This window comes from Geotrypetes seraphini, chromosome 3 (assembly GCF_902459505.1).
Source record: "Geotrypetes seraphini chromosome 3, aGeoSer1.1, whole genome shotgun sequence".
Taxonomy (NCBI): domain Eukaryota; kingdom Metazoa; phylum Chordata; class Amphibia; order Gymnophiona; family Dermophiidae; genus Geotrypetes; species Geotrypetes seraphini.
The window spans coordinates 229930909-229949838 of NC_047086.1; the positions used below are offsets into that span (position 1 = coordinate 229930909).

The window sequence follows — 18930 nt, forward strand, 5'->3', positions numbered from 1 at the left end:
CGAAAAAAAAAAAAAAAAATAAACAGAAGCAGATTAACAGCAAAACATTTCTGCCCAGACTGCTTGCAGAAATTAAAACTGTTTCTACCACTAAGGTGCGTGTGTGTGCAGCATGTGTTCTGAAAATATGTGAATTTTGCAACACCCGGATTGCGGGTTGGGATTGAACACCTAGAGGGGCATAATTGAAAGGGACGTCTAAGTCTGTTTTCGTCTAAGTCGCAAGTCATCCAAAGTAAAAAACAGCCTAGGACACATTTTTGAAAAATATGTCCAAAAGTTTTTTTGTTTCGAAAATCATCTAACTATACTTGCCGATCTGATCGTCCAAGTCGCTAAATCGTCCATCTTATTCCAACTTTTCGTCCAAGACAAAAATGCCTAGAACAAGCCCTGTTGGACGTGGGAGGGGTCTGCAAAGTGATGGACTGAACAACCAAACATGGCACTTAAATAATGGGGTACCTTACAAGGCACTGCTGTGAACTTCACAAAAAGGGTGCCATGTTATCATCTCACTACAGTTCCCTTATAGGTCATGGTGAGCCCCGCCAAACCACCTCCACAATCCCCTAGACCCACTTATCTACCACCCCAATAGCCCTTATGGCTGCAGGAGCCACTTATATGGCAGTACAAAAGGGTTTTTGGGGTGTATAAGGGAGTGCAACTGTTTAAGTATCAATGTAGTGATTACAAGGGCTTATGGGCATGGGTCCTCCTCTCCATGGGTCCCTAACCCACCCCCAAGATGGCTTAAGCCCCCTCTGTGCTGGACGACTAGGCTTTCCTATGCCAAGCTGCCAGGTGGTGATGGTCTGGAGGCTAAATTTTAAAGATGTGATTATGATTTTTATGGGGTTGGGAGGGGAGGGTCGGTGATCACTGGGGTAGTGTGTGGGGGTCTGTATTACGTGTTTGCAGTGCTTATCTGGTGACTTTAGGTAGGTTTTTGTTACTTAGACCATGTTTTAGATGGTCTAAGTCACAACGTCCAAGTTTCGTCTATGCTGGGTTGTATAACTTTTGGTTATACATGCTGTACGACTAAGTTTAAGCCGGCCCACGTCTCGCCCAACTCCCGCCCTCGATACTCCTCCTGAAACGCCCCGTTTAGCTTTGGTTGTTCAGCGGCACTAGGTCGTTTAGAAATATGCCCAAAACCTGTTTTCATTATCAGCACTTGGATGTATTTTGACAATGTTCGTCCAAGTGCCGACTTAGGCCGGTTTTTGGACGTTTTTCTCTTTCAATTATAAGCCCCCTAGCATATGGAATCCAAAAGGGACATAACAGAAAAAAACAATTACTACACATGACACTCAATTTTCACAAAAACCTACTGATGGCTTAAACTTTAATCATATAAGCTGCATGTAACATCAGCCTTGCTAAATCAGTAAAATTGAACTGCACACATTTGCCTGTGAATAATATTTTAATACTCCAATAACATAGCTTAACATGAACATTAAGATGAGTCAACAGGGATAAACTCGCACAATCCAACACCCCCTGCCTACGAAATGATAAAGGACCCAGATATCAGTGGCCCTAACATTACAGAAATAGGGCCCTCAAAATAGATAAATCAAATCTGAACATAAAATGTAGTATTTGGAAATTTACCTGAAAGTAAGTTTGGATTTTTCAAAATCTATTTTAACATCTCTACTGTCTTCAACACAGAACTCGATGAAGACATAGTCCCTTCGGTCATACCACTTTGCAGATGCTGGCTGCCTAGAAAGACAACAGTAAAATAAAATGATTAGATTGAATACATCTCGATAATAAAAGGGATTTCTGGATGAGGATATGGTAAGATGTAAACATTAGTGTTCCACCACACATACCCCCTCTCCTCCTTACTAACAACAATGAACCCAGACTAAGCTTTACCTGTTTCTAATATACAGAATATCAATCTCTTTTAAATAACTATTTGTAATACCTGGATTAGTAGATAGAATTTTGCATTGCCACCAAAAAATCATCCAGGTGATTAATATTAGACAGAAGCAAATTAATACTGTGAGTAAGCCAGATGCTGGCACATCAGTCCCAACAGAGCAAGGAGCTCTCCTCCATCTTGCCTTATCCTTGCCCCACCGGAACACTCCATATAGCAAAGCCCGATGTCTTCAGAACCCGAGGTTCAGTAAAAGAACCAGAACGCAGGAGGCCATCAGCAGACATGGGCACATCAGTCCCAGCAGGGTAAGGAGCTCTCCTTCATCTTACCTGCTCCTTACCCCACCAGAACGCTCCATACAGCAAGGCCCAATGTCATCAGGACCAGAGGCTCAGCAAAAGAACTGGCGTGTAGGCAGGCCCCGCCAAAGGGCCAGCACCACATGCCCTATCTAAAAAGGGCCATCGGAGAGAGAGATCTCAGGACAGAAAGCTTCAGAAGGCCTCTATGGATACTTCAGTTACAAGGTCCGTTCCTGGCCATGACCACAATGCTGCTTTAACAGAGAATAGAGCCTGTTTATCATGAACAAAGCTCTAGGTCCCTACGAAGACAGTTTGGGAAGAATCAGTCATAACCACCACCAATAAAAGACAACAACCACCCTAATCTTAGAACAGTATAGCAGGAAAAGCACATTTACTTACTGTTAACAGTTGTTATCCAGGGAGAGCAGGCAACTATTCTCATATGTGGGTGACGTCATGCATGGAGCCCAGATGCAGAGAGCCTCACAAGCAGACTTGCTTGTAGAAAACTTTGAAGTTTCAAGTTTGCCGCACCGCACATACGCGAGTGCCTTCCCGCCCAGCACAGGGCACGTCTCCTCAGTTCAGATAGCTAGCAGAGAAGCCAACTAGGGGACATGGGTGGGTTGTGAGAATAGCTGCCTGCTGTCCCTGGATAACAACTGTTACGGTAAGTAACTGTGCTTTATCCCAGGACAAGCAGGCAGCCTATTCTCACATGTGGGTGACCTCCAAGCTAACCAGAATGGGAAGGTGGGAATGTTGGCAAATTAGGAGAATGAATTTTGTAATACTCTCTAGCAAAAATGGCCATCCTGTCTAGAGAAAACATCCAGACAATAATGAGAGGTGAAAGTATGAACCAAGGACCAGGTGGCAGCTTTGCAAATTTCCTCAATAGGATTGGATCCAAGGAAAGCTACTGAAGCCGCCATGGCTCTTAACTTTGTGGGCTGTGACTCGACTCTGTAGATGAAGTCCAGCCTGGGCATAGCAGAAAGAGATACCAGTTGAAGATGGTATGCTTAGAAATTGGATGTCCCAACTTGTTTGGATTGAAGACAAAAAGTTGAGGAGCAAATCTATGTGGTTTGGTGCGTTCCAGGTAGAAGGCCAAAGCACGTTTACAGTCCAGAGTATGAAGAGCTGATTCTCCAGGATGAGAATGAAGCTTTGGAAAAAATACTGTTAGAACAATGGATTGATGGAGATGAAATTCTGAAACCACTTTAGGTAAGAATTAGGATGAGTACGGAGAACCACCTTATCATGATGGAAAACTGTGAAAGGTGGATCAGCAACTAAAGCTTGCAGCTCACTGACTGATGTGAGGTCAATGAGAAACATCACTTTCCAAGTGAGGTATTTATAATGAGCCGTACACATTGGTTCAAATGGAGGCTTCATCAATTGAGCAAGCACAACCTTGAGATCCCAAACCACTGGAGGCGGTCTGAGAGGTGGTTTAACATTGAAAAAGTCCTTTCATAAATTTGGAAACCACCAGATGAGCAGAGAGGGTTTTCCTTCAATAGGCTGATGAAAAGCAGCAATTGAACTGAGATGGACTCGAATGGATGTAGACTTGAGGTCAGAGGTAGACAAGTGCAAAAGATAGTCTAAAACAGAAGCCAAGAAGGTATATCGAGGCTCCATGTTATAAGAGATGCACCACGTAGAAAATCTAGTCCATTTTTGGTGGTAGCATTGCCTAGTGGCAGGCTTTCTGGAAGCCTCATGAATGTCTTGAACAGGTTGAGAAAACTGAAGAGGAGTTATGTTGAGAGGTACCAAGCAGTCAAATGCAGAGACTGCAGATTTAGATGAAGTAGAGATCCTTGACTCTGTGTAAGCAGTGACGGAAAAACTGGTAGAAGGCTCCCTGCTGCTGAGTTGAAGTAGAAGGGAGTACCAAAGTTGCCTGGGCCACCGAGGAGCTATCAGAATCATGGTGGCATGATCAGTCTTGAGCTTGACAAGAATCTTGAGAATACATCAACTGAGATGCCAGGGTCCATTGAGGAATTTGGAGGTAAAGTCTGGCAAAAGGAGTCACATGTACTATGGAGGCCATGTGACCCAGTAGTACCATCATGTGTTTTGCCGAGAGTGAAGAGCAGGAAGACACTTTGTGACAGAGCTGAATAAGAGCATCCAGACATTGTTGAGGAAGGAATGCTCTGAGATGGATACTGTCCAGAACAGCTCCGATGAATGGTAGATTCTGAGAGGGCTGAAGGTGGGATTTGGGAAAGTTGATTTCGAATCCCAAGCTTTGTAGGAACCACGTAGTCCGTTGGGTTGCTACAATAACCCCCTGAGATGTTGAATCTTTGATGAGCCAGTCGTCTAGGTAGGGAAACACCTGAAGACCATGGTTCCTTAGAGCTGCTGCTACCACTACAAGGCACTTGGTGAATGACGGGAAATTGGATGAATTGGGATGCGAATATAAGCCTCCTTGAGATCTAGAGAATATAACCAATCGTTCTGATTTAGAAGAGGATAAAGGGATGCCAGGGACAGCATGCAAAATTTTTCTTTGACTAAAAATTTGTTCAGCCCTGAGATCCAGAATGAGCCGCAGATTGCCCGTCTTCTTCAGAACTAGGAAGTAAAAACCCCTGCTCTGCTGTTCCAATGGAACTTCCTCGATGGTACGGAGATGAAGCAGAGCTTGAGCTTCCTGAAGAAGGGCGGTCTGGGATGGATTGGAAGGATACTTTCTTGGAGGAAGCTCTGGTGGAATCTGAGAGAAATGAAGAAAGTATCCTTCCCTGATTATTGATAACACCCAGAGGTCGGATGTAATGGTCTCCCATCGATGGTAAAAATGATGGAGACGACCTCCTATGGGGGAAGGGAGGACAGAGGTAGAACGATAGAGGTTATACTCTGTGTGAGACAGTCAAAAAGGCTGAGCAGCCTTAGGTGCAGAAGGTTGAGGTTTCTGTTGCTTCTGCTGTTGTTGTTTCTTGGCGGGTGCTTGAGTATAAGGAGCCACCCTTGGAGGACAACTCCTCTGAAAAGATGGAAGAGTTCGAGAACGCTTTGCAGGAGCTGGCTTAGGCTTTGATCTGACAATGGAAGCAAAAGATTTTTCATGCTCAGACAACTTCTTGGTGGCAGCCTCTATGGATTTATCAAAGAGGTCATTGCCTTCACAACTAATATTAGCCAGACGATCCTGAAGATTCAGGTCCATAGCCAGGCCAGGCGACGCATCATTACTAAGAAAGCAGTGACCCTGGAAGAAAGTTCAAAGGCATCGTAAGATGACTGGAGAAGATGTAGTCGGAGTTGCGCCAAGGTAACACCGAGCTCCAGAAACATGTCTATGTTCATCCAAGTTCTTCATAAAACTTGGAAGATGGTCAATCAAAAACTTCAAATAAGTCGTGAAGATGAAATTGTAATTTAGGACTCTAGAGGCCATCATGGAATTCTGGTAAAGGCAACGGCCAAACTTGTCCATGGTCTTACCCTCTCTTCCAGGAGATACTATGGCATATACTTTGGAAGGATAGGTCCTCTTTAATGAAGATTCCACAAGAAGGGATTGGTGAGATCACTGTGAATTCTCAAATCCCTTGCAATGTAGTGTTCTATACCTCGATTCCAATTTACCTGGAATAGCAGATATAGCATAAGGAGTCTCTAGATTTATTTTGAAAGATTGAGGCAAAAGCCTACTAAGAGGAAGCTTGAGGGACTCCGCAGGAGGCTGAGGCAGATGCATTTCCTCTAAATACTCCTTAGAATATTTAGAACCAGCGTCTACTTTAATTTCCAGGTCGTCAGCCATTTGACGAAGAAAGTCTCAAGAGACTCCAAGGAAAACGTAGATGAAGGTGGAATGGATAGAATAGTGTTACCTGATAGTTTGAATGTATCACAGTTTTTGGAGTCATCTAAAGACATAATTGATAAACGAGCAACTCTTCTCGTGACCTTTAAGACAGATTAAGATTGAAAAACAATATATTTTGAAATTATATTTCCTGAAAAAACAAGAGATGTTTTGTGGTCAACAGGTGATAATCTTTCCAGATGTCTCTAGACAAACTCAGTTCAAGAGGAAACAGTTCCTTCAGCTAAAGCCAAAGGTTTTGGCAGTCAGAGCTACTTTCTTTTTGAAATTTCCATGTAAATGCTTGATTTCATATGGAAGTGATAAATATGTGTTTTTTGATCCAGCCTAGGTGGAAGATTTTATTAAAGAAAAACCGTTGCTGAAAGTTTAATTTCTAATACTGAGTTTACTTTTGGAGGATGATGTATAATATATATAAAAGCCATTTGCCTGTTCCTAGATAGTAGATAGAAAGATTTGATTTGATGATTTATTTTAAAATACTGGCGATCAGCAATAATGTGGACTAGGATATGGTCGATTAGTTTCCTTATATATTTTGTTGTTCCTTGTAGGGAATTTAGTTTCCTTATATATTTTGTTGTTCCTTGTAGGGAATTTACATTTGCATTTTTTGTGTTCATTCATGAATGTTTGTTACTAAGGTATTGTAATGAATAATCCAATAAATAAAGATTAAAAAAAAAAAAGAAAGGAGGAAAAAGATAATTGATCTGCTAGAGCCTGGCCTCAAGAAGGACTCAATGACCTTGAGTGGAGAAGGAAGGTGAAGCCGCTCTAGAGTACTGGTAACCCAAAGAATACACAGACTTAGAGGAGGCATTGGAATCAGCCGAGTCCTCGGGGTCTGGAAGTGGAGACCTCGGTTGAAGGGTTGGAGGCCTCGAAGAGCTGGAAGATCTGGTCTGAGATCTGGACGAGGAAGGCTTTTCTGCGGAAGACCTGCGCCTCGATGAATGCCTTGATGAGGACATCAATCTATGACGAGAGTGCTGCTTGGAAGTAGGTCTCGGTTAAGATCGAGGCGAGGTCGCCCTATACCTGGAGACAGGCAGTGCTGCTGGTGAATGAATAGGGCTAGAAGCTGTAGATCGAAACTCCATAGACTCAGTGGTTTGGATTGAGGAATCTTGAAGCACTCCCAAAGACTCAGCTCCTTGTATGGAGTGTGAGGATTCCTGTCGAGGCACTCGCAAAGACTCAACTCCTTGTATAGAGTATGTAGACTCAGATCGAGGCACAGGCAGGGACTCGACCTCACGGGAGATTGCCGATTACCCAGGCTGGACTGCAGGAAACAGAGTCGAAGCAGGAATGCATTTGGTCAGTAACTGAACAAATTTCTGCTCTAACATGGTCTGGAGAAAAACCTGCAATTGTGGATCCGAGTCTGAAACTGGACCACATGCTGAGGTTATAGGCTCCGAGGTGGCAGTAGAAGCATGCTTTGACTTGGACTGATGCTTGGATAACTTGAGGACCACCGCAGGAGCCTTCTGCTTAGGTATCTGACCTAAGGGAAGCTCAGGGGAAGATAAAGCAGGTGTACTCGAGGCCAAAGACAATCCAATTGAGGAAGGTCTGATGAGACTCAAGGTCGGAGTTGTGGAAGCAGGAGGACCCCCGACTGAAGTCTGGACCGAGTCAGGGGCCGAGGTAAAGGGTGTAGCTGAAGAGTCCATTCTGAACAGCTTTTCCACTTGAACTCGACGATGTTTAAGGGCTCGAGGTTGAAGAGTAGCACAGCGCGGGCACGACTTCAGACTATGGTCAGGACCGAGACACTTAAGACACCAGCGGTGTGGGTCTGTGAGGGAAATCACACACTGGCACTGGCTACACTTCTTGAAGCCCATTACTGGTCAGGACATAGAAAGGAAGATAGCTGCTGTGAAGTCAAAGCCAGCAGGTTGCAGGGCAAGCGGCCTGCCACGCCAGTCAGTCGACGAAAAAAAAGTCTCTTTTTTTTAAACAGAAAATAAAGAAATGAACACAGCGAGTCGCAAAAGAACTAACACAAACCAGTGAAGAGAAGGCACAAAGCAACGAAGTTTCACGAAGAGCGTCAAAGACAGACTTCTCGGCTCCGCGGAAAACTGAGGAGACTCGCCCTGTGCTGGGCGGGAAGGCACTCGTGCACGCGTGGTGCGGCAGACTCAAAACTTCTACATTTCTACAAGCAAGTCTGCTTGAGAGGCTGTCCGCCATCCGGGCTCCGTGGATGATGTCACCCACATGTGAGAATAGCTGCCTGCTTGTCCTGGGATAATGGATAGTATGAATTGAATGAGAAGATGAGGAAAGCAGAAACCAGACATAGGCAGAAAAAAAAAAATTCTAATTTTTTTCTCTCTTTTTTTTAATGATAAAGTAGTATATTAGTTGTATTGATAAACATTTATAAACAAAGCCCTGCCAGCTCAACTTCTTTCTCTAGTTCTGCAGCCAGAACTTTGATTTATAAAATGACAATTGTACATAATATTGTTTCTTTTTATACTTTAATAAAATAATTTAAGTATAAAACTATTCGAGGCTTGTGTGGATGGGATCAGATAGTTTGTGAGGAACGGATGGGGACGGGACAGTGATGGGAACCGAGCTCACGGGGACGGGACAATGACGGGGACCGAGCACACGGGGACGGGACAATGACGGGGACAAATTTTTTTCCCCATGTCATTCTCTATTCAGCATCTCTTTCCCTTCCTTTCTCCTCCCTGCAGGTCCAACACCTCTTTTCCTTCCCGTAACACTTCTCCCATGGATTGAACACCTAGCTTACCCTTCCCTCCAGCCCTACCTGTGAGGGCCAGTACCTCTCTCGCTTCCCTCAACTCTCCCTAAGGATCCAGGACTTCCCTCTAACTCCCCTCCCATGGGTCCAACATGTCTCTCTCTTCCCTCTAGCTCTGAGCTGTGTGTCCAGTACCTCTCCCTTCCCTCAAGCTCCAGTACCCCACTCCACATAGGTCTAAAACAGGGATGTCCAACTCGCGGACCCAAGAAGTATTTTGTGCGGCCCTGCTCACGCTCGAGGGTGATGTGGTGTTTTCTGTCTTGCTGGCGCCCTCCTCCATCTTCCTGCAGTGTTCGCTGAAAGCTGCGGGCAACGGATCCTATGTGCCTCTTGCGGCTGACCCAGAAGTGTTCACTCTGATGTCATGTCAGAGGGCACGCTTCCAGATCAGCCGCAGGAGGCGCATGGAAGCTGCTGCCGTGGCTTTCAGCAAACACTGCAGGAAGATGGAGGAGGGCGCTGGCAATACAGAAAACACCGCCATCACCCGGCAAGATGGTAAACACATTCGAGCATTGTTGGGGTGCTGCCTGGGGGGGGGGTGGAGGACAGGTTGGCCCATTTGGCTTTCATGGCTGCCTTGATGGCGATAGCCCTTCATTGGAAGAGTTCAACGCTGCCTACCCTGCCGATGAGAGAGAAATTGGGCTGGGTCTGTGAGCGCTATAGACTATCTGCTTTACTAACTCGGCGCTGACAGCAATTTGAGGAGGTGTGAGGTCGATTTCTCGCAGTGGAGGGAATAGATTGTGCTAGAACTGAGGGGTGATGGGGCGGTGATTGGATTCCTGGGTGGTTGGGCTGTGGCTTGGATATAGGGAGTTGGGGGCTCCACTTGGTATTCTAGGTGGTTGGGGAAGGTACTGGGGAGGGGGTTATTGAGGTTTAGAACAAATGCTAGAAGTTCTCTTTTACCCAGAGGGTGGTTGACACATGGAACACGCTTCCGGAGGTTGTGATAGGCCAGAGCACATTACAGGGGTTCAAGGAAGGTTTAGATAGGTTCCTAAAGGATAAGGGGATTGAGGGGTACAGATAGAAGTAGAGGTAGGTTATAGAAATGGTCAGGAACCACTGCACAGGTCATAGACCTGATGGGCCGCTGCAGGAGCGGACCACTGGGCGCAATGGACCTCTGGTCTGACCCAGTGGAGGCAACTTCTTATGTTCTGTCTCTCAGGGGGTGGGGGTGGGGAAGGGGGGTTCTGTTTTGTTTTCTTAAAAATGTTCAACACAGTTCTTGTGCTTGGTGGGACATTGTTGTTTGGTTGTTACTTTTCAGGAGATTGGGATCCTTGTGTTTTTCTTGTTTCCTATTTGTGTTTAAATAAATAATTACAAAAAAAAAAAAAAACCAAAAACATCAACAGGCTCAGGAACTGAGAGTTACAGACACCAGCAGCAGTAGCCCTTCAGGAGAATGCAGAGAGGGCTGGGGGCAGTAGTGAAGGAGAAAGAATGAAGGGAAAGACAGAGGGGAGCATGAGCCATAAGATGGAAGAATGGAGGGAGTGAAGGAAAGAGATGCAGAGGTGAGGGAGATAATAGAAAGGGAGAATTGGGTGTCCGAGAGAGGGAAAGAAATGGTGCAATTGGGGAGAGAGAAGGGGAAGAACATACTGGGCCGAGGAAGCCTCCTGGACTTTTTTTTTTTAAAGTACAGAGGTAGAGGGTATTAAAAGAAGTGCTAGATTGGATGAGAGCTTATAGGACCAGAAACAGATGACAGAGAGATGATGATCAGAAAGATGGTGGGCAATAGTCTGAAGGGAGAAAAGTTGGACCTGGGGTAGTGTGGAGGAAGAATGAAAGAGATACTTGAAGGGAGAACAGTTGGGAAGAGAAAGGGAGAAATGGTGGGGAAGGCAGGCAGTGGGAGAGATGGGATGGGGGCAGTTGAAAAGAGAAAGGGAGAGAAGTTGGATTTGGGGATGGAAGGGTGGGAGGGAGAAATATTAGGCCTGTGGATGGAAGGCAGAGAGATGCATCTCTCTTTTTTCTCCCCTCCATTTTACTGTTCAGCATCAAGGGGGGAGGAGGAAAGAAGAAAAACAGAAAAGAAAGGGAGCAAAATGTTGGACCATGGGGGATAAAGGAGCAGAGATGGACCCATAGGACGGCAGGAGGGAAGAGAGCTGGGATAAGAAGATGGAAAGAAAAGGATAGGGAATTATAGCCTGACCAGAGGAGAGATGGAGGGGGATTCTTAAAGTGGTGAGCCAGATGGATGAGGTCAAAAGGGAGATGACAAGACGAGTGACAGAGCAGTGAGTACAGTGGTAGAAATGTGGTAATGGAGAGTAGACAGCAGGAAATAGGAGGCTGGGAAAGGAGTGAGAGGGAAATGGGAGAGTTAGGAACTGAGAGAAGATGGAGAATTAAGAGGAAGCTGAACATTTAAAAAGAAGAAGGGTGAGAAAGAAGGCAAGATTTGAGTGGACAGAGGCAAAAAAGAAAAGTTAAGAAAGCTGAAAAGGAAAAATCAATACATTGGAGACAGGCATAAGAAGGAAATGGAATGAGAGACGAGGAGAAAAAAAATGGACAGCAGGCACTGGAAAGAGAATTAGTTGAAGACAGACAAAAAGCAGAAAGAGAAACTGGGACCAAGATGATGGAAAAACAAAACATCCAGACCACAAGGTAGAAAATATATTATTTTATTTTGAATTTATTAACTGGAATATGTTAGCTTTGGGATATGTACATCACAATTATTTTTGTATTCAGTGGCGTAGTCATATACAGCTGATTTGGGGGACAGACTGGAGCCCATAATTAGTTGATGGGCACCAAAGTTTCTCCCTGCCTGAGTTCTATTTATAAATACTTGAGCTAGTGGGGATTCCCAAACCCTGCCAACTAGAGACATCTTCCTCCAGTCTTGCAACCCCAAATCTCCAAGCTTTGCAGCCAATGGCAATATCCTCAAGCTGCCACTGCTTTCATGCATGCATGAATGCCATGGGGGGGGGGGGCAGGGAGGAGGGAAGGCAGCCACTCTGCAATATTGCTGCCAGCTGCAGAACTTGGGAAGTTGGAGGGGGAGGAGGTGCCCGTTAGTTGGTGAGGCTTGGGGATCCCTACTAGCTACAGCAGGGGAGATATTCATTTTGAGGGAGCCTAAGCTCAAAGTGGGAGACCCAAAAAAGCAGTAATATTTACCCAGATTAAATGATTCTCCATGTGCGCTGTTGCCAGCTGATTCAGCATCCCTGCTCTGATGAGGTTCACCTCTGAAGAGGCTCACTGTAGCTGTAATAGAAGTGAATGGGAGAAACTAGGAGCATGCATCCCTGCTCATCAGAATTGGGATGCAGAAGCCTGTGGCTGCTCCTACTGTCAGCGGTACACGTCGAGGGATCACTCAGTTAGGGTAAGTATTACTGCTTTTTTGGGTTCCTCTCCAGTGTCCCTTTAATGAAGGTTTATTATTAGATACGTACATCTTCTATATTAGTGATTGCAAATTTGGGACCTGCTCAACTTTTTTTTTGCCCATCGGCTAGTGTTAGTGTGGCCCCAGACGAGCAGAAGTGAGGCCAATGAGAAACACCACTTTCCAAGTGAGATATTTCAGAAGAGCCTTGTTAAGAGGTTCAAATGGAGGCTTCATAAGCTGAGAAAGAACAACATTGAGGTCCCAAACCACTGGAGGCGGTTTGAGGGGAGGATTGACATGGAAAAGTTCTTTCATGAATCTGAAAACCACAGGATGTGCAGAAAGAGGTTTCCCTTGAAGAGGCTGATGGAAAGCAGCAATTGCACTAAGATGGGACTTTTATCGATGTAGACTTGAGGCCAGATTGAGACAGGTGCAAAAGGTAGTCCAAAACAGAGGACAAGGAGGCATGTTGAGGCTCCTTGTGATGAGAAAAACACCAAGTAGAGAATCTAGTCCATTTCTGGGAATAGCATTGTCTAGTAGCAGGCTTCCTTGAAGCTTCCAAAACATCCCGCACAGCTTGTGAAAACTGAAGGGGAGTTACGCTGAGAGGAACCAAGCTGTCAGGTGCAGCGACTTCAGGTTGGGATGAAGCAGAGATCCCTGATGCTGCGTAAGCAGAGATGGAAACACTGGCAGAAGGAAGGGCTCCCTGATGCTGAGTTGCAGAAGAAGGGAGTAACAAGGTTGCCTGGGCCACCGAGGAGCAATCAGAATCATGGTGGCCCGGTCGGACTTGAGCTTGACCAAAGTCTTTTGAATGAGAGGAAACGCATACAGAAAGAGATTCCCCCAGTCCAGAAGAAAAGCATCTGCCTCGAGACGATGAGTATAGATCCTGGAGCAGAACTGAGGCAGTTTGAAGTTGTGGGGGGCTGCAAAGAGGTCTATCTGAGGCGTTCCCCACAGAGAGAAAATGTGATGAAGGGGCGTGGAATGGAGAGTCCATTCGTGAGGCTGGAGAAGACGACTCAAGTTGTCCGCCAAGGCATTGTCCGCCCCCTGAATGTAGACAGCTTTGAGGAAGGTGCTGTGGCGAATTGCCCAATCCCAAACTTTCAGAGCTTCCTGACAGAGGGAGGCCGATTCCGTGCCTCCCTGCTTATTAACATAATACATGGTGACCTGATTGTCCGTGCGAATGAGGACCACCATGTCGTGAAGCAGATGCTGAAAAGCAGTGAGAGCATTGAAAATCGCCCTGAGTTCCAGTAGATTGATATGGCACAGACGATCTGCACTCATCCAATAGCCCCGGGTGCGGATACCGTCCAGATGAGCCCCCCAAGCATAGTTCGAGGAGTCGGTCTTGAGGACCTTCTGATGGGGAGGCATGTGAAACAGCAAACCTCTGGAGAGATTGGAAGAGAGCATCCACCAGCGAAGCGACTGTAGCAGAGCAGGAGTGACCTGAATGTGTCAAGTCAGAGGGTCTGAGATCTGCGACCATTGAGACGCCAGGGTCCACTGAGGAATCCGCAGGTGAAGTCTGGCAAAAGGAGTCACGTGTACCGTAGAGGCCATGTGGCCCAGAAGCACCATCATGTGTCTCGCCGAGATGGACGGGCGAGAAGATATTGAGTGACAAAGATAAAGAAGAGCCGCCAGGCGTTGAGGAGGAAGGAACGCTCTGAGTTGAATAGTATCCAGAACAGCTCCGATGAAGGGAAGAGTCTGTGAAGGTTGGAGATGGGATTTGGGAAAGTTGATCTCGAAGCCCAGACTCTGCAGAAACCAGATCGCCCTCTGAGTGGCCTGGACAACATCCTGAGACGTGGAATCCTTGATGAGCCCGTCGTTGAGGTAGGGAAACACCTGCAGACCATGGTTCCTGAGTGCTGCGGCCACTACAACCAGGCACTTGGTGAAGACTCTGGGCGATGAAGCTAGGCCAAAAGGGAGCACTCTGTACTGAAGATGAAGATGTCCCACCCAAAATCTGAGGTATTGACGGGAGGCCGGATGGATGGGAATATGAGTGTAGGCCTCCTTGAGATCCAGAGAGCATAACCAGTCGTTCTGCTCGAGGAGGGGCTAGAGAGAAGCCAGGGTCAACATGCAAAACTTCTCCCTGACCAGAAACCTGTTGAGCACCCTGAGGTCCAAAATAGGACGCAGGTCGCCAGTCTTCTTCGGAACAAGGAAGTACCGGGAGTAAAAACCCTTGTTCTGTTGGCCCACGACGGCACGAAGCCGGAACAAAGCCTGAGCTTCCTGAAGAAGGGCGGTCTGGGTCAAGTTGGAAGGATACTCTCTTGGAGGATGTTTTGGAGGAACTTGATGGAACTGAAGAGAGTATCCCTCTCTTACGATGGAAAGACGCAGGAAAGATGAACATAACATAAGAACATAAGAACTGCCATCACCGGATCAGACCCATGGTCCATCGAGTCCGGCGATCCGCACACGCGGAGGCCCAGTCAGGTATACACCTGATGTAGTTTTACCACCCATATCCCTCTATGCCTCTCATAAGGAGATGTGCATCTAATTTGCCTTTGAATCCTAGCATAGTGGATTCCTTAATAACCTCCTGTGGAAGAGCATTCCAGGCGTTCACCACTCGCTGCGTAAAGCAGAACCTCCTGACATTTGTCCTGGACTTGTCCCCCCTTAGCTTTAAACCATGTCCTCTTGTCCGTGTCACGTTGGACAGTGTAAATAATTTGTTTTTCTGCTCTATTTTATCGATGTCTTTCAGTATTTTGAACGTCTCTATCATGTCCCCTCGCAGCCTCCTCTTCTCAAGGGAGAACAGTCCTAGTTTCTTGAGTCGTTCCTCATATTCCAAGTTCTCCATACCTCTTATTAGCTTCGTTGCTCGTCTCTGCACCCTCTCCAGCAGTTTTATATCCCTCTTTAGTTTGGGAGACCAATGTTGGACACAGTATTCCAAGTGTGGTCTGACCATTGCTCTATAAAGCGGCATTATGACTTTCTCCGATCTGCTCGTGATTCCTTTCTTTATCATTCCTAACATTCTGTTCGCTTTCTTTGCCGCTGCCGCACATTGTGCCGACGGCTTCAGGGTCCTATTTATCAGTACACCCAGGTCCCTTTCTTGTTCGCTCTTACCCAGAGTTGCTCCTGACATTCTATACTCGTGTTCCTTATTCTTACTGCCTAAATGCATTACTTTGCATTTCTCCACGTTGAACTTCATCTGCCATTTCTCTGCCCATTTCTCTAACTGATACAAGTCGCTCTGGAGTTCTTCTCTATCTTTCTGCGTTCTGATTGTCCGGCATAGCTTTGTGTCGTCTGCAAACTTAATGATCTCACTGGATATTCCGTCTTCAAGGTCATTGATATAAATGTTAAATAGGATCGGCCCAAGTACCGAGCCCTGGGGCACACCACTAGTCACTTTCTCCCAGTCTGAGAACTTCCCATTTATGCCCACTCTCTGCTTCCTGTTTTCCAGCCATTTGCCTATCCACCTGTGTATATCTCCCTCTATTCCATGGCATTGTAGTTTCCTGAGAAGTCTTTCATGCGGAACTTTGTCGAATGCCTTCTGGAAGTCCAAATATATTATGTCCACCGGCATTCCACTATCAATTTGCTTGTTCACGGTCTCAAAAAATTGAAGCAAATTCGTTAAACATGATTTCCCTTTCCTGAACCCATGTTGACTGGGTTTCAGCAATTCGTGTATATCTAAGTGCCGGACTATGCTATCCTTGATCAGTGCTTCAACCATCTTTCCAGGGACAGACGTAAGGCTCACAGGTCTGTAGTTGCCCGGTTCTCCTCTTGATCCCTTTTTGAAAATTGGCGTGACGTTCGCTATCTTCCAGTCATCTGGTATCTGTCCAGTTCTGATTGTCAGATTGGCGAGTTTTTGCAATAACTCTCCGATTTCAACCTTCAATTCCTTTAAGACTCTCGGGTGAATTCCATCCGGTCCAGGGGATTTGTCACTTTTAAGTTTGTCGATCTGGTAGTATATCTGGTCCAAATCTACTTCAACTGTGGTGAGGATGTCTTCTATTACTCCAGTAAACACTTTCACAGTTTCTGGTATTTTTGCGGTATCCTCCTCCGTAAAGACGGACGCAAAGAAGGAATTTAGTTTGTCCGCAATTTGTTTATCTTCCTTAATGTACCCTTTTCTTCCCTGATCGTCCAGGGGTCCCACCGCCTCTTTTGCGGGTTTTTTTCCTTTCACATATCTAAAGAAGGGCTTGAAGTTTTTGGCCTCTTGCGCTATTTTTTCTTCATAGTCCTTTTTGGCATCCCTCACCGCCCTGTGACATTTCTTCTGATCATCTTTATGTTTGTTCCATGCTTCGGTTGTTTTCATGTGTTTCCATTTTTTGAAAGAGTCCTTCTTTTCTTGTATGGTTTCCCTCACCTGTCTGGTAAGCCATGCTGGTTCTCCCTTACCCTTTGTTCTCCTTTCTTTGGAGATCCTCGGAATGTATAGGTTTTGTGCTTCTGTGATAGTTGTTTTCAGTAGGGACCATGCCTGCTCTACTGTTTCAAGTTTATCCACCTTTTTTTTGAGTCGTTGTTTCACCATGGCTCTCATGCAATCGTATTTGCCCTTTTTAAAGTTAAAGGTTTTGGTTAAGGTTTTGGCACTTTTTCTATTCCCGATGTCAAGCTTAAAGATGATCACATTGTGATCGCTCGTCCCCAGCGGTGCCGTAACTTCTACTTCTTTTGTCGGTCCCGTGAGGCCATTTAGCACCAAGTCCAGGGTGGCGTTGCCTCTTGTCGGCTCTTTTACCATTTGTTCCAGGAAGCAATCCCCTAGCGCCTCCAGGAACTTGACCTCATTGCCGCAGTTGGAGGTTCCTAGTTTCCAGTCTATCCTCGGGAAATTGAAGTCTCCCAATATTATTACATTGCCCGTCTTGCATTCTCGTTTGATTTCCTCTATCATTTCAGAGTCAGTTTCATCCGCCTGTCCCGGGGGACGATAGAAAAGGCCAATTTTCGTGTCTGCACTGTTTTGGCCAGGAATCTTGACCCAGAGGGACTCTAGCTTCTCTTTCGTTTCCGTCGTAGCCACTTCAACAGATTCTACTCCTTCCTGAACATATAGGGCAATACCTCCACCTTTCTGCCCTACTCGATCTCTTCTATATAGTTTGTATCCCTGAAGTACTGTGTCCCATTTGTTTTCTTCATTCCACCATGTTTCTGTTATGCCAATGATTTCCAACTTATCATTTCTTGCTATTGTCTCTAGTTCCCCCATTTTGTTTCCTAGACTTCTAGCATTGGTATACATACATTTGAGTTCTCTTCGAGTTACTTTTTTGGACTTTCTGCTCTTTGCTGTCCCTACTGTTTCTTTCACGGTCTCCTTAACCGCTCCAGTGTTGTCTCCCTTATTTGCTGTGCGGTCATCCCCTCCTGTGTCTGAGTTGTCCCTTCCTGCCTTGTCTTCCTTATTTGCTGTGAGTTCGTCCTCTCCTGTGTATGAGTAGTAGCCCATTGATCCTTCATCGGGGCATCCTGTTGTCCGTACCATCGACTGGTGGTCGACTGTCGGCTTTCCCCTATTTATTAGTTTAAAGCCTTCTCGATGGCCCTCTTCAAGTTGCTCGCCAATACTCTTGCTCCTTCCTTGTTGAGGTGTAGTCCGTCCTTTCTGTAGTACTTGCTTTTTCCCCAGAACGCCGTCCAGTTGCGCACGAAGTCAAAGCCTTCTTCTTCGCACCATCGTCTCATCCAGGCGTTAATAGCTTGCAATTCCCCTTGTCTCTTTCCATCCGCTCTTGGTACTGGGAGGATCTCGGAGAAGGCCACCCTCACCTCCCTGATCTTCAGCAATCTTCCAAGTGAGCGGAGCTGGCCCTTCATCTCTTCCCTGTCATACTTCCGTCCGCTCACATCATTTGTTCCCACGTGGATGAGCACAGCAGTATCCTCTCCCCCTGCGCTGTCTATGATCCTGGAGATCCTGTTGGCCACATCCTTGACTCTTGCTCCAGGCAGACAGGTGACGATTCTGTCCTCTCTTCCTCCTGCGGTGTGGCTGTCCACGTGACGTATAATGGAGTCACCTACGATGATCCCCATCTTCTTAATTCGAGGGTTCCTTGGGGGTCGTAAGTCCACGTCTACGGTATAGGGCCAATCTTCTTCTTCCGGAGCTACTCTTGAATTTGTTTTCGTTTTCGTCTCTTCAGATGGGGGGACCTCTCCCTGTGTTTTCTCTCTTCCTTCTTGTGTGTGGATGTCTCCTACCTCATCTTCGGTTTTTTCTGGATTTGCATGTGTGTCTTCTCTCCTCTCTTCCAGTCCGTCTTTCTGGGTATCCAGGGTACAGCTTTCCAGACCTGGGATTTCTACGTGTTGCTGATGGGCTTCCTCGATGAATCTTTCCAGTTCCACGATCCCTTCGCCGGTGTCGGGCTCCCCTAGCAACTTCTCCTGTATGCAGTTTTCCTCCTTCCTGGCAAGGAGTTCTTCGAGTTCCATCACAGTTCCCTCCAGCAGCCGAACTTGCAGTTTCAGGCTGTCCAGCTCCTCACATCGGCTGCAAATGTATGCCCTAGTCCCCGAGGGGAGGTAGTCATACATACTGCAGCCGGTGCAGAATACTGGAAAGCTCATCTTCTGGCTTCCGTG

General features: G+C 46.2%; 1 protein-coding gene across 3 annotated transcripts in view; it reads right to left on the reverse strand.

The window, feature by feature from the left end:
• The window catches only part of PTGES3 (prostaglandin E synthase 3), a 226396-nt gene that overhangs the window by 196916 nt on the left and 10550 nt on the right, over positions 1–18930 (reverse strand). For all 3 annotated transcript variants that reach the window (XR_004538764.1, XM_033937297.1, XM_033937296.1), the window contains exon 2: positions 1630–1743. Coding sequence is in view for 2 of the 3 variants with exons in the window: in XM_033937297.1 (XP_033793188.1) it covers positions 1630–1743 (114 nt within the window). In the remaining variant the exon portion in view is untranslated. The remainder of the gene's footprint in view (positions 1–1629; positions 1744–18930) is intronic.